Genomic DNA, 14,229 nt, shown 5'->3' with positions numbered 1-14,229 from the left:
TGTCTGTCTCCTCCAGGGTCAGAATTCCTCATCTGTGTGACAAAGTCCTGGTTGAACTCCTGGCCTAGCCCTGCTGGAGTGGCAGCTCTGGATTCTCTGTGTCACTGAGAAGCTCCCACTGAGAGACTCACTGTGTTTATTACAGTGTATGTAGCTCAGGCCATTCTCCTTAAGACAGAGTGCTGCTAGACAGGGACATTAAATGTGTCATTTAGTTGCATTTGACCCCAAAAAGTTCCACAAGAATAATGTTACATTATGTTTGTACAGCAGAAACCAGAAGTGGGATGTTAAACTCCTGTCACCAACATCCACACCCCAGGCATTGCAGCACCCCAATCTCCTTGGTTTAGCAGGGATGAAGCAGGAATATTCAAGGTATTCAGCACTGAATTTGCAGAAAAACTGCTGAAACCAGAACTGCCACTTTTTAATACATATATTACATATTTTACATACTTGTATACTTGGACAATGTACTTTGCCTGTATTTAGTACATCAATCACTTTATGTTGCAATTGCATTACTCCTATTTTAAAATTTTATCAAACATACCATCTTGTCAAACCTTAATTCTGGAATGGGTTATAAAGGCACAGGTGCTCACACAGCCTTATTTGCTACTTTACAAGTGCTCTAAATGCCACAGGTGACTAATGATGCTGATGATGTCTTTAATAACAACCAGGTGTTCTCTCTCATTTTAAATTAGATCATTGCCACTTTATCTTTTTCTTGTCTCAAGTACAGGCAGTTCTGTAAGTCTTGTAAGCGCTAACACTGTTTTAGGTGGGCTTTTTGTTATTTTCTGTATGCATGTCCGCCTTAGCAGTAGGAGGGATTTATTGTAAATCACAAATACTCTACTGCAGCTGATCCACTGAGGAAATTTCTGGTTGGACACACTCAGGATCTCACAAACTTGAGCCTCCAGCAGTAGATGCATATTGGGATGTTCAGGGCTGGTTTTAGATCTACAAAACCCCCTGAAGCATTAAGACATTTCAGTATCCATAGAGAAGTAGGAGGTTGAAGGATTTTGACCTCTTGGCCCTCTAAAGGTGTAAGAAGTGTCATGGAACAAAGAACAGTCCTGGAAGGGAAGAAGAATAAAGCCTCTCTCAGGAAATGCATCTCTCCAGCTATGAGAAGATGCTGAAGGGACTCAGTGGTGCTGCTGGTAAGTTTTTTGCTGTTAACTGCTTTAAAAGTTGTTGGTCTGCATGTGCTTCATCTGGAACACAAAACCTGTGGAGGAAATGTACAGCTGTCTGTCATGCTGGGGATGAGCTTACTGGTGCTTAGGTTTCTGTTTAACCTCCATAGCTTCAGGAGCACTACTGGTGTCTGTCCCAATCCCCTTGGATGTTCACTTGTCCCTGCTTGCAGGAGGCTCAGAGGAGCTTCCCTTTAGAGAGGGGCACTCTGTCAGATATGATTGGCACTCAGTTCTATTGTCTGTGTACTGTAAAAGTGATCCCCAAGGAGCAGGACAATGAAGAGGACAATTGATATGCACCCAGACTGGTACTGAGTCAGTTTGTCATTTGCCAGCTGAAAGAGTAAACCCTGGGGGGGCATTTTTTTTCTCATTTATGTGCTGTGACAGCATCCCCACCTGTGACTGGGCTGTCTGGATGTGCCATGGCACCTCTGGGGCTTTCGCAGAGCACCCTGAGTGTCCCTGGGCCATTCCCCTGTACCAGGTGTCAAACCAGAGCTGCTGTGCTGGGCAGGGGCTGCCTGCACAGGCACTGTGGTACCAGGGCTGTGCCCTGAGACACACCCTGTGAGGTAGGGGTTACCTGGCTCTCAGGATGGCTGCTCCAGGCCTTTTCCTGCTGGAACATGTGGAAATTGGAATATGCATTCCTGAGGGACAGAACTAAATGTGACTCTGAGGAGACAAGTCCTAATATCCCATGAGAAATTACAATGTCAGTACTGAACTGGGAGACCCAAAAATGTAGAACCCAAGTCAGTGTGGGGGTGGCAAGGCAATGCTGAGTGTGTGTGTGTGTGTGTGTGTGTGTTATATCTGTGGTTTGTTGTGCATCCTTTGTGAGACTTACTCATGAAATCTATATCAGACCAATTTATTCCTTGCTGCTTCCTATAATCTTTTTACCTTCAATGTTATGTCAGCTTATGGCTTTTAATTATCTTAGTTAAGTGTATCAGTAGCATTAGTAAATAGCCTTGTGGATTTCCCCATAAGTTTTTGTCTGATACTCATCCTTCTTAATGTTGTCATACAAATCCTATGTGTTAGCCTAAATATTTCCACATATACCTTTCAAACCCTTCTCGTTCTCCCTTCCTAACCAATCCCTCCAGTCCTTTTAATTACATTTACAGTTTGCATATTTAGTTTGTCTCTGCTCTATAGAACTGTTGGAGCATTCAGTGGCACTCTTCCTTGGACTGCAGCTATCCAAACAGCCTGCTAGCTTCCATCTGCTCGGGAGCCTTCCTGTCACATGTAAATCACTGTCAATAAACTGTTCTTTGGGAATTAAGATATTGCCTGAAAACCCTGTTTGGCTGACAAGCCCATTTTCTGTAACATATTGTTTAACTTGTTCTATGAGAGCACTGCACGAGCTCCCACCTTTATTTAGCTCCATTTTCTCCACAAAGTAGCTGTTGAACAATTCCAGGCCTGGCTGGGGTACTTTGGGAATCTCTTCCCCTGCAGTTAATTTTTTTCCATGTGGTTTACCAGAGACTTGTTCTGAGCATGATTTTCTGTAACCAAGCGCAACACACATCAAAATGCTTTCATTTCTGAGTGACAGCAAGGTCCTTGAAGGGTGGGCAGGACATAAACAGGGTAACATGAAAAGAAAATAGGACTTTTCCCAGTCCCATAAGCTCTGGGTCTCCTGTGCAGCTAGACAAGGAGCTGGGATGTGCTTTCCCATTGTGGAGCACCATGAAGGGACTGGAGCATGTGCTGTGCTCTGCTGGCTGCACTGAGAATCAACCTTTTTGGTTCTGTTACTCTCGCTGTGTTAGTGATCACTGAGAGGCTCTTCTCTGACAAGGAATAATAACAGATAACTGGAGATTACACTGTGTTCTGCTTCAGCTTGAAACTGCCCTTGAAGCACCTTTTCCCCAATAATTCCTCCATGCACTGGCTGATGGACACTGCTCTGTGTGTGCTGTCACTGAACAGCAGGAGGGTAGATGCTGCTGGCTGGGGAAATGTGCTAGAATCCAGTATTCTTGGATTAAAGACAAGCTGCCAAGTTTACTGTGTTTTCCTTGCTTGGTGAAGATAGACAATGCTCCCTGTTGGAATCATTGCACGTGTCTAGAGTTTGCAAAGAGGTCTGATACTGCTTTGGTAGGGCTCCAGCTGTGGAGTCTCTTAGGGTTTGTGTGAGGCAGGTCCTCTCCAGATACAATTATCAGGAATGAATTCCCAGTTTTTGTTCTGTTGTGGACAGCCTATGTGAATATTCTGCTATTGCTCAGGCTATTGAAGGAAAGGATCATTCTGAGCCCAACAGGAGCCCAGAGCACACCAGGGCTCTGACTCTGCAGCTTTAATCAGATGTGGGTGCAACAACCCCAAACTTCTCCTAATACTTATGTCAGGTAATTGCTGAAAAAATAATTTTAACGACTTTGTAGATTGAAACAGAGGACTGAAAGCTGCTGCTGTTATCAGGCAGTGGACAGGCAGCAGGGCTGTTCCGAGCAGGCAGGTGATGTAAAGGCATCAGAATAAATTACAAACTCTGCACCCATGCTCACCTCATTTGCGTTCCCAGAGATAATCCCTGCAGTGAACGCCATCAGGATGAACCAAAAGATTCCCTTTGGCATTCATGTAGCTTTTGCAGCTTCAAAGTCTCTAATCATTTGCTGCTGAGGAGGGTCGCTCGTCCTCTGAATCCCGCAGGGAGGACACTGACGTGTTTCTGTGGCAGATTAAGGTGCCTGAGGCAGATGCTAGTCGGACCATTCCCCAGTCATGTTTTTAATTACTTTGCCCTGGATCCAGCTTAATTTTGAGTCTTATCATAGTGCTCCAAATTAAATATTGAAGGTTTGACAACTCCCAACTGGTCACATTCGCATTGGTTTCAGAAACAGGGCAAACCAGGAGCTGATGGCTCCCGGAATGAGCTGGGTATCCTTCCCTGCCGGCAGGCTGCAGTGGTACTTTCATCATCCAGGCTGGGGTGAAGGGCTGCTACCGACCTCACAAGGGTTTATGTCTTCACACACATTGAAAGAACAAAGTTAGGTGGAAATACTCCTGTTTCCTTCTGGAAGGTGCTTATCTGAGCTTGTCTCTGCTCTCTTCTCTGCGGGAAAGGCTGCACTCCAGGATTGCACCACACTGATGGGAACTTCATTAAATCACCATTAAATCCTGCTGATGTGGTGTGTGCTGGATGCCTCTATCACACACCTGGCTGTGCAAACAGGGGAAAGCTGTGGCCTGGTACAAGTTCAACACACCCTCATCTCCCCTGCCATACAGTATCTGCTTCAAGTGTTAAACCACTGAGAGCAAATTTAGTGCTTCATTCATCATTAACCACACTGGGGGGGTTAGGGGGTGTTTTTGGCAATGGAATGGTGTACTGTCACATACAGGATGTAGTGTTAGATCCAGGCTGGATTGCAGGGCAGATTCAGCTGTATTAGACTTGGGAAATAAAGCTGCTGTTGTTATGGAAGAGAGAAGCAACTACCTGGAGAGTGTAAATCCTTCTGGTACCTGGCAGTGTTCAACCCCTGGCAGTGGCTGGTATGCTGAGTCAGCAGCTGCCATGGAGTCCAGAGGGTGAAAAGGTCATGGAAAATGCAAAACAGTCATTGTGCCTGGCCAGGCCTGCACCCAAAACTGTCCTGCTTCAGCCTGCTCCGCTGCTGCAGTGTGTGAGCAACATGGATCCTCCAATTCACACATCTGATGCACTTTGCCAGTATCAAATCGATTGGATTGAATGCCATGCTGAATGTGAGGCTGTTTGCCTCAGCCTTGGCCACCAGTGGGTCCCTCTTGGAGCCAGTTGGCATTGGCTCCATCAGACACAGCAACTCCCTGGCAGCTTCTCACAGAAGTAGACCCTGCTACCAAAACCTTGCCACACAAACCCAGTACATTAAGTTGGGCAAAATGAAACCTTTTCCTGTTTCTATGTGTTGGAAGGAAATATGTGTTGGTGTTGAATCCTTAATGGTGAGCGGATTTAAAAAAAAATTGTTTAAATTACTTCATTTCACCTCTCTTCTGCTGATTTATAATTTTTTAGCCACAACAATCTGGCAAGGTTCTGCCTTCCCTGTCACAGCAAAGGGTCGCAGACAAAATGTGCCAGACAAGCTTGTTCATGCTAATGGCAGCAGTCCGTCTTTGCTTACCAGCAAAGTACTCTCTTTGCACAGTTTTAATTTAAATCCATGAAAAAGCTTTTCTCTCCTGAAGAATGTCAAAGGCCTCTCTCTCTCTGGTTTTCTGTCTTTGTCCTCATCCTTCACTCTCTGCTAGCACAGGTGCATCTCTCTCCTTTTTGCTGGAGACTTTTGATGGCTTTGACCTCTGAATGACAAGGGTAATGGAAACTTGATCTTCCATTGCAAAACACATTCTATTGCTCATCCTTTTTCCTTTTCAGACAGCAAAGTGTATTTCTTGTACCTGTGGCCTCATCTGCCTGTTTGCTAGAATAGCTTTGGGCTTTATAGGATTTCTTCAGTTTCTGTTTTTTCCAATTTCATCATTTAGATTGATTAGTTTGGTTAAGATTAAGATTTGAAGCCTTGGCAAGTCTTGCTTGAAAAATAGGTTCTGGTGACAATGGAGAAAGCAGTTTAGAAATCTAAGCTCCAGATTCATTTTTGCTCTGGTTTATCTGAGTGAGTGACAGTCAAATTGACTGTCTGCCTTAGCTTCCCACAGGCTTCCCAGATGGGGACTGGATGGTGGATGCATTGAGAAGCAGATCCTCTGCAGCACTGGAACAGCATGGAAGCTTGGAAGTGTCTGACTTGTGCAGGGTGTTGCTGGTTGCCTCCTGCCTGCTGCACTGTGTGGTTCCCCAGTTGTTAAGTGTAACACAAAACCAATTCTTCTCAGAGGGAGACACAGAAGGCTTCTGCTGGGATTGTGCTGAAGGGAAAGATGTTTTTCCTTTTGGTTGTACCAGCATTCCCAAATGCTTCTTGACAGGCAGAGAGTGAGGGGAAAACTTGGTATTTCTGAAGGTGGGTGTGATTGTGGTTCTGAGGAGCTGCTCCTCAGGCACAGCTGCAGTGGCACCACAGGGTTGGGTGTTGGCAGCAGCAGAGAGGCACCCATGGCTGATGAGGTGTCCAACGAGGGCTCTAGGGGCTGCCTGAGCAGTTGCTTACAGCCATGGCCTCTGTGCATTTCACAGTCTGCCAATGACTTCTCACAAGTCTCTCCTCTGCCCTGAAAGGTGAATTTTTCCATACAGTTCATGGGGAAATTGATCTTGGAGTGGTACTGAGGGGAAAGCTGTGGTAGTGCCTGACCTGTGCACAGATGAGTGAACACAGAGCTCTAGAAGGTGCAGGAACTCAGTGACTCCCAGTCTCATCTTCTGGATAAATGTAAAGCTGCTCTTGGCTGGGCACAGCAGCACAAAAAAGTGAAGGCTCTGCTGTCTTGTCACTGTGTGTTTCTTGGAAATAACCAAACCTTTGGTGTCTTCTCTCCTCGTGAGCAAAAGTTGGGCTTTCACTCATCCGTGAAGTGTTTGCATACAGCACCTGAGGGAAGACAACCCAGTGGCCTGTGATGCAATAGCTTTAGTTTAATCTCCCCTACAGTGATCAGAGCTCTTCAGGTTCTTCTTTGCCCCTTACCAGCTCAATTATATCCAGATAAAGACTGTGCTGGAAGGACAGCTGTTGTGGAAAATCCTGGTCAGTAAAGACACAATGGGATTCATTCAAATACAGGGGCCTTTAGCCATTCTATGACACTCCTCTTAAATTCAGGCTTCTTAATCCTGTTGTGCTGACCAGAAATTTTAAGACAGACCAAACCAGGAATTGCATGGGTGTCCTCAGATATTGAGTGTTCAAACTCCTCGATAACTTAAAAAATGTTATCAGACACAAATACAAAGGGTGTCCATTCTACATTGTGCCTTAATCCCAACTGACTGGGACTGCAATCAGAAACACCGTGGCTGTGCTCACCACTGGCCAGCTATGCTGGCCTTTGAAGCAGTTTGCAAATAGTTTTAACTCAAAAGGACAATGGACATCAGTTTTAAAATACCGAAGCATTTTGTTCTAAGACTACCAGTTGAAAAACTGACTTTTACTTAGGAAATATAAAGTTTGAAATGGGGGGAAAAAATTAAGAATTGTATAAGTCTTGCATATTACAAAGGCAAAATAAAATATATAATTTGGGCTGGAGAGCTCGTCAGTCAAAAGCTACATGCTCTTTCTGTGCACCTGAAAAACCTCATTTATTCCAAAGCAAATCTGTCTCTCCTCCTCCCTATGCTGAAAATTTCTCTCTCCCACCTCCCAGTTTCTCATATGTATGTGCAATTTCACTATTAGACTAAAATAGAAATCCTTTTGTTTGCTCATCTCTGGGTCTGTAGAACCTGAAGAAGTTCATCAGTTTTCATCTCACGCTGATGGTTGGAACTGATCCCATTGCCAGGGCAGTGTTGTGAGAGGTTCTGTGGGTGATTTGCCAAGTCCCTTCTCTGCCTGGTCCCACGTTCATTTTGAGAAGTACCAAGTCAGTGATGCTTAAACCTCTGGCAGCCAAAACAACCCCACTTCACTCTTGTCCTTTGTTTTGTTCTGACCTTGTGTAGAGAGGCAGAGCTGGAGGGTTCCCTTTCATTTGTTGTTGTCCAGTGTGAGGATACTATCACATTTCTGAACACCGCTGCCTTATGGAACCTTAAGTGGTGGAATTGCAGAGTTTGTTATTTACTGAGATCTCAACAGTCCTGTGTTTTTTCACCTTAAGGTGATTTTATTAATCATCGTTGTCCTGGATTGTTGCCATGGTTTGGGTGGATTTGCTTTTCTCTTGTAACTTCTGCACTTAACTTGGAGGAGGAAATGTTGCCAAGAGAGTCAGGCTAACCCTGATTTGAACCCTGAAACACTTATTTCACAGGTTGCTGTGTTTGGAAGGTGCTGTCATGCTGAATTACAACAAAGCTCTTTGAGTTCTGGGAAATATATGCTGAGTGCTCAACCCTGATCCCAGAGTCCCTGTGGCCTTGTCTAGACTGGCTGAAGGGACAGTGGCTGTGCTGGGCCACTGAAGTGCAGTGCAGAGCAGAGGCAGAGCAGACTTTAATTCTTATGTTCAAATGCACTTTTCTTTTCCTATGCTAACATCAATAGCCCAGCTACCACCAGAACATCCCTGTCTAGACAAGCTAATAGCCACAGATTTGTGTGCCAGAGGCAGTGGGGGAACCTGGAAAGGCTGGTGTATCCAACTGTTCCCTCTGCTCTAAAAGGAGAATTTGAATGTTCTAAGTGGAGGCAAAAACCCTTGGCAAACTCGACAGCAGCACCCACCAGTGAGAGGAGAAATGGGGGCTTAGGCTTGGCTTTAACTCTGATTACCCTGAGCTCTGACCACCCTCTGCCTTTTCTCCAACACCAATTGGCACAGACATACAGAAGATCCCTCCTTGCTCTGATGACAATGCTAAGGAGTTGTCTAGACTACCCTAAAAGATGTATTTAAAGCCCATTAGCTAAAATGACTGAATTATCATATTAAACAGGTGAAGCAGGCAGGATGATCTGTGGCTGCAGTCGGAGAAGGCTGGAGTGAGTCCTAGCACTGGGGAATCTTGAGGCTTTGCCTCTGTGTCTGATGGCCAGCAGTTCTGTGCTGAGGCTGAAGGAGGTGAGGATCTGAGCTTCACCCAAATCTCAGAGAAACCAAAGGATAAAGCATCAGTGTGTGTGTAGCTCTCACTACAAAGCATCAGCTAATGACATAAATAGCTCTGCTCACTCCCTACTGTTGCAGGTTGTTAGGTCAACTGGTGTTTTATGGCCCTAATGGCTTGTGAGCTTGCTTAGTATGTCAGAATTGGTGGAACAGACTGTGTTTAAAATTCAAATAATCCATTTTCCTATGAAATCTGTGTGGGATTTGAGCAGTGGCCAAATTAATGCATGGCACATTTGAATACTGACTAATTAGACTTAACAAATCAGTAAGAATTGAGCACTGGTGAGAACTAAAGCTATTAAAGACACAGAACATCAGTTTATTAAAAAAGAAGAAAAAAACAAGAGAGGAAAAAGCCCTGACACTTGATGTAGTGTTTTCCATTCACAGAGACTTTAAAATACTGATTAAAACAATGACCTCTGGGATAAACCTTGGCTGTGATATGCAGAGCAGCAAGGTAAAGTCTGAGGGAGAAAACAACAGAATTAAAGTCCTGACTGATACAGCACAAAGCTCAGGTCCATCCTTGCTGAAGGATTTGTTTTCCAGACAGTAGCAAGGGATGAAGTAATTGCTTAAATGACAGAGAGACTGTACTATTGATGTTTTAGAGTGGCACCATCCATCCTGCCAGGGCATAGTGAATATTGGATTCCAAGCTAAACTAGGCTGCTTTAAACATCTGAAAGATGTGGTCCAAGGAGTTCCTGCTGGGTTTTCTCAGTGATTTTTACAGTGCTTATAATGGTCATCTAGTAGGAAATGCCTTGGGACACAGGAGAAAGTCTCTGAGGGAGAGACCAATGGAAAAAGACTTCAATAAAGCCTCATTTTCTGCCATTAACAATGTGGGTTTTAGAGCTTCTGTCAGAATATGTCTTGTACCCTGGACAGGATGTGTCTGAGGCTGATTCACTCAAGGTTTCTTGGCAGCAGTTTTTTAGGAGGAGTTCTTTCTTTGGAATTGGGCTGCTCCAAACTGTGAAAAGGAAATTAATTATCTAGGTATCCTCATTTTGTACCACTGCCCTGACTTGCAAAGCTTGTGAGTAGCCAAGTTCTTCCCTTTCAGCTGCTTCTTATCTGCCATATGTAGATACTTTGCCATGATGAGCAAACCCAAGCATTTGAGAATACCTGCACTGTGTGTGGAACTGCAATTTGAGGTGATATTTCCATGCTGCAGAAATTAACTCCCATTGTGCCTATTTGTAAGTTAGTCCTTGTTGCCTCCTAAGAGTTTCAGAGAATTAAATGTGTCATTAATCTGACAGGCTAAATGTTGGACACAGAACCACTTCAGACTTTCACTGACAGCATTAGTGTTCTGGGAACCACATGTGAGGAGTTGTTATCAGAGTCCTGAGCAAGGCCTTTGTCTTCCCTGTGATGGGGAAGTTCTGTGACTTCCAACAAAGCATCAGAATGGGATAAAACACCTGTGATACCACAGGGGCATGTCTTTGAATCAGGCTCTGTGCTTTTTGGCTGCTTACTGTTGCTTTAAATGTTGGCATCTCTGGAGGATCCCAATTGGCAGAGGCAAGGCAGGAGGCTGTTTGGTGTATCACATTTAAAGCAAAACAATCTCAAAAGAGACACAGGGGAGTTCTGCCAGAGGCTCTCTGGGACTTCCCTGTATGTAAATCAGCAATGTTCATGTTCATCACTACTCTTGGGAGGTGCAGCCCTGTGTGTGTAATGGTGTTTGCATCACCACAGCTCGTTGCAGGCTGGCAGGGAATAAGGTCCATCTGGAACTTTACCTAAAGGAGGGTTTCTCCAAGACACTGTTATGCCCTAGTGACAGATGTGGATGCTCCCTGCTGCAGCCTTGATGAAGCTAAGAGCAGATGCAACTGCTGGGATCCAAACAATGCTCCATCTGTAAGGGAACCCTCAGTGTGAATGGGCTTGCTCAGTTCTTCTGCAAAAGAATCTAATTTTGCCCCAGTGAAAAGAAAAACTGTGGTGGGTTTGTCTGGCCTAGACACTGTTCTGGTTACTCAAGAAAGATTTATTTTTGCCTGTATAGATCTACTGTTTTTCCTCAATGCCTGTTAAGTTTTTTGCCTCCCAAATTTCCCTTGGTGAGTTAGTTGATGTAAAAAAGCATTTTATGTCACCCTGAAGCAGACTACTTTTCAGCTTCGGTAAGAAGACACAATTCCAACTAGTTTTCTGTTCTTGACTATTTCCCTGAAGGCTGAACACAAAATATTACCAATCTGAGCTGTAATCATAGTCAGTAATTGCATTTAAGGGGTCAGCACACATAAGCAGCAGTTGCAGTGAGCATTTTCACAAACACAATCACATTACAAATCAGGTGTCTTTTCACAGCCACTCTCACTACTCATATACAGAGGCATTGCTCCTCCATCCAGCTAAGGATGTTCATCCCAGAGGTACTTTCCTTTGCTCTAAACACAACTGAGCTTATTTCCAGAGGATAATTGTGCAGGGTTTGCTCGCTGCCTTGCATGTACAATTGGAGCAGCGAGTGCAGTGAGGTTTGGAACACAGACTTGGAAAAGAGATGTCTCTGTTGTATTTAACTTTGTTATGTAGTTGGCACTGCAGATGAGATTCTACATGATGTGCAGATCGAAATTTTTGATTTTACCTCGGGTAAATTTGTTTCAGTGCACATGTCAACTACTTGTTGGACCCCAGATGCATTAGTGCTTTAGGATTAGGCAGGGAAAAATAGTTGGAGGATGAAAAATATTGCTCTACAAATTCAAATTCTCTAAGAGAAGCAGGACAGATAACAATCAAGGTCGTGAAGATGCAATTGAGGAATTTCATGTATTATGTATGTAAATAGCTTGTAATGGGTTTGTTTTTAATGGTTTGTATGCAAATTATATTGTAATAGCAACAGCGAGAACTAGCCCACTTAAAGAATTTGGCTTTAGAAATGCAAAGACACTGGGGAAAAAAATCTGTGCCCTAAAGCAGGTGCAATACCACCTCATCCCTCAGTGGGCATCTCCACAAATCCACTGGGAGCCCTGAGGCCCTTTTTGGGACCTCTGTGACTGTCACACACAGCTGTTGTGGTCTTGGCTCGTGCCATTCTGGGCTTTGAAGCTGCATCTTCCTGTGGAGGGAGCCTTCGTTCCTGATGGGAGAACATGAGTTTGAATGAAGAGGCTCTGTGTGTTCTTGCCTGCCTTCCCTGGCCCTGGGGGGAGGTCTCCCATCTGATAGGGACACAGCAGGTTTGCCCAGTTCCCAGTTTTCCTTTATAGAAAGAGACATTTGGGCCTCATTTTGCCTTGTACCAAGAAGTCAAGGGATTATGCCTTTGCACTGAGGCACTCTGGTTCCATGCTCCTGGGGTTTAGTCAGTCTGCTTTGACCAGGAGGGTATTTTTTTCACAGATGAAGCTCTCAAAACTTGGATGTTATACAGTAAAGAGACTTGCTTTTGGGATGATTGTAGGCAAGCAGATATAAGTGCTGCTGGCTCTCCTGCCAGTGCAGGGTATGCCCAGATCTGCACCAGTTTAGGAATCACAAGTGAGTTCTGTGAGGTGGAAAAGGAAAGCAACACTCAGACTTCCCCTCTGTGCCTGGGCTGAGAGCAGCAGCTCCCCAAAGCAGTGTCACAGTACAGGTGCTCCTGCTGCTTTCTCCCACAGGCAGGGATCTCCACCTGAATGTTACTCAAGGATGCTGATGGCACTACAGGAAGGATAAAGAGCTCTTGGCAGTATTTCACTGTATTTGCTCAGCCATGTAATGCAATCTTCAGTGCACAATGCTGTACATGCTTGATATTGTTCCCTTTTTATATTCATTTTATTTTGACTGCTACACTACAGCTTGTGGGTGTCTCTTAATCTTTCCACCCCCTCTCTACTTCTCTTTTTTCCCTGCAGGTTTTTGCTCCGGAGGTTTGTCACCCAGACCTCTCACTTCACTGAGTTTTAAACACACATGAGTATTTAGCATCATGTTCTCATGACACTGCAGGACTGTGATCCACACACATGGTGATGTTTCTGTGTGTATTCTAGACTTAGTAATATTTCACAGTAGTAAAAACCTACAAACAACAGCACATAAATATTTTGGTAGAGAATTGTTCACTTAGAGGGTTGTAATTTTCTATATCTGCACAATATCAGTTGCAAATGCATTTATATTTCTATCCATGTATATAGTGTGTTAAAGCCTATTTGTTGTATACCCATAGGACTAGGGTAAAAATTTGGATAAAACAACAGTTCTTAATATTAAACATGAAAATGAGTGAGAGACATGCACACCTTCCTGGAGGCATTCTGGCTTAGTTTTCACTCAGTTTTGCTTTCTGTTACAAGGAACTTACTCAGGCTACACCTGGGACTACTTAATTTCCCACTCTGTTCAGTTGCACTGTAAATCTGAGTCATTTCCTTGCAAGTTGTTGTTCCATGATAATGTACCTCCTGCTGTACAATGGCTAATAGACCCTGGATAAAATCCTCTCAGTGGTTTCAGAAATTAGCCTCAGAGCTCAGAAGAGGACTCAGCTGGGTAGCTGGTGGTAGGCTTGTATCTAAATCTCTGCTAAAAGCCAACTTGAGCCAGTTCTGATGAACACAAGGCATGTTTTACATTCATATAATGCAGGTTGTGGCTCTGGATTCAGATGTTTAGGAACAAAAGGGCAAAGAAATAAAATACCCTTCCAACTGGTCTAAATGGGGTGGGAGAGTGTGACAGCTCAAAGCACTTGGCATCAGCATCCATGGAAGTCATTGGTGCTGTTGATTCCAGTGGTTGCAGGATTTCCTAAGCCGAAGTGAAATTCTTCTGCTCTCCATGCCCAGGTGCTGCTCAGCAATGACCAGCTGACACCAGTCAGGCCAGTTTGGGGCACAAGGCCTCCAATGGCTCCTACAGGCTGAATGTACCATTTCTGTCTACTCCAGTCATAAAGCTGTAACAGTATGACAGTAATAGTGCCTCTGCTGTTTGCACAGCATTGGCCAGGGCTTGTTCTGACACTGAAACTGCAGGTTTGTACACTGAGCTCAGAGGTGTTTTGGGGGAATTCTGCAGTGCCTTCCACCTCTTGCAGTCTCTCTGGCAGCCCAGCATCAATGAGTTTGGCTGTGGGTTTGGCAGAGTCCTAGAAGCTGAGCCAAGGTGTCCCTCTGGGGGGGTGCTTCTACCCTAACTTTGATGTAGCCAGAAGCAATAACAGCTGAGATGAAGTGATTCAGAAGTAAAGTCAGTACAGGTTTGTCGTCATGCTTTAAAGCATGACAGCCACTTTGCA

General features: G+C 44.4%; 1 protein-coding gene across 2 annotated transcripts in view; it reads left to right on the top strand.

Moving 5' to 3' along the window:
- Positions 1 to 744: 744 nt before the first annotated feature.
- SPNS2 (SPNS lysolipid transporter 2, sphingosine-1-phosphate) overlaps positions 745 to 14,229 on the top strand; it is a 162,753-nt gene continuing 149,268 nt past the window's right edge. Inside the window, exon 1 of one of the 2 annotated variants that reach the window (XM_085078827.1) lies at positions 745 to 1,181. In XM_085078827.1, the coding sequence (XP_084934953.1) occupies positions 1,130 to 1,181 (52 nt within the window). In that variant the 5' untranslated portion in view covers positions 745 to 1,129. The remainder of the gene's footprint in view (positions 1,182 to 14,229) is intronic. The other variant, XM_085078828.1, reaches the window with a different exon arrangement.

This window comes from Lichenostomus cassidix, chromosome 19, assembly GCF_008360975.1.
Source record: "Lichenostomus cassidix isolate B80296 chromosome 19, HeHo_3.0, whole genome shotgun sequence".
NCBI classification, from domain to species: Eukaryota; Metazoa; Chordata; class Aves; order Passeriformes; family Meliphagidae; genus Lichenostomus; species Lichenostomus cassidix.
Note: the sequence above shows the minus strand (reverse complement) of the source record. Positions and strands in the feature narration are given on the sequence as shown.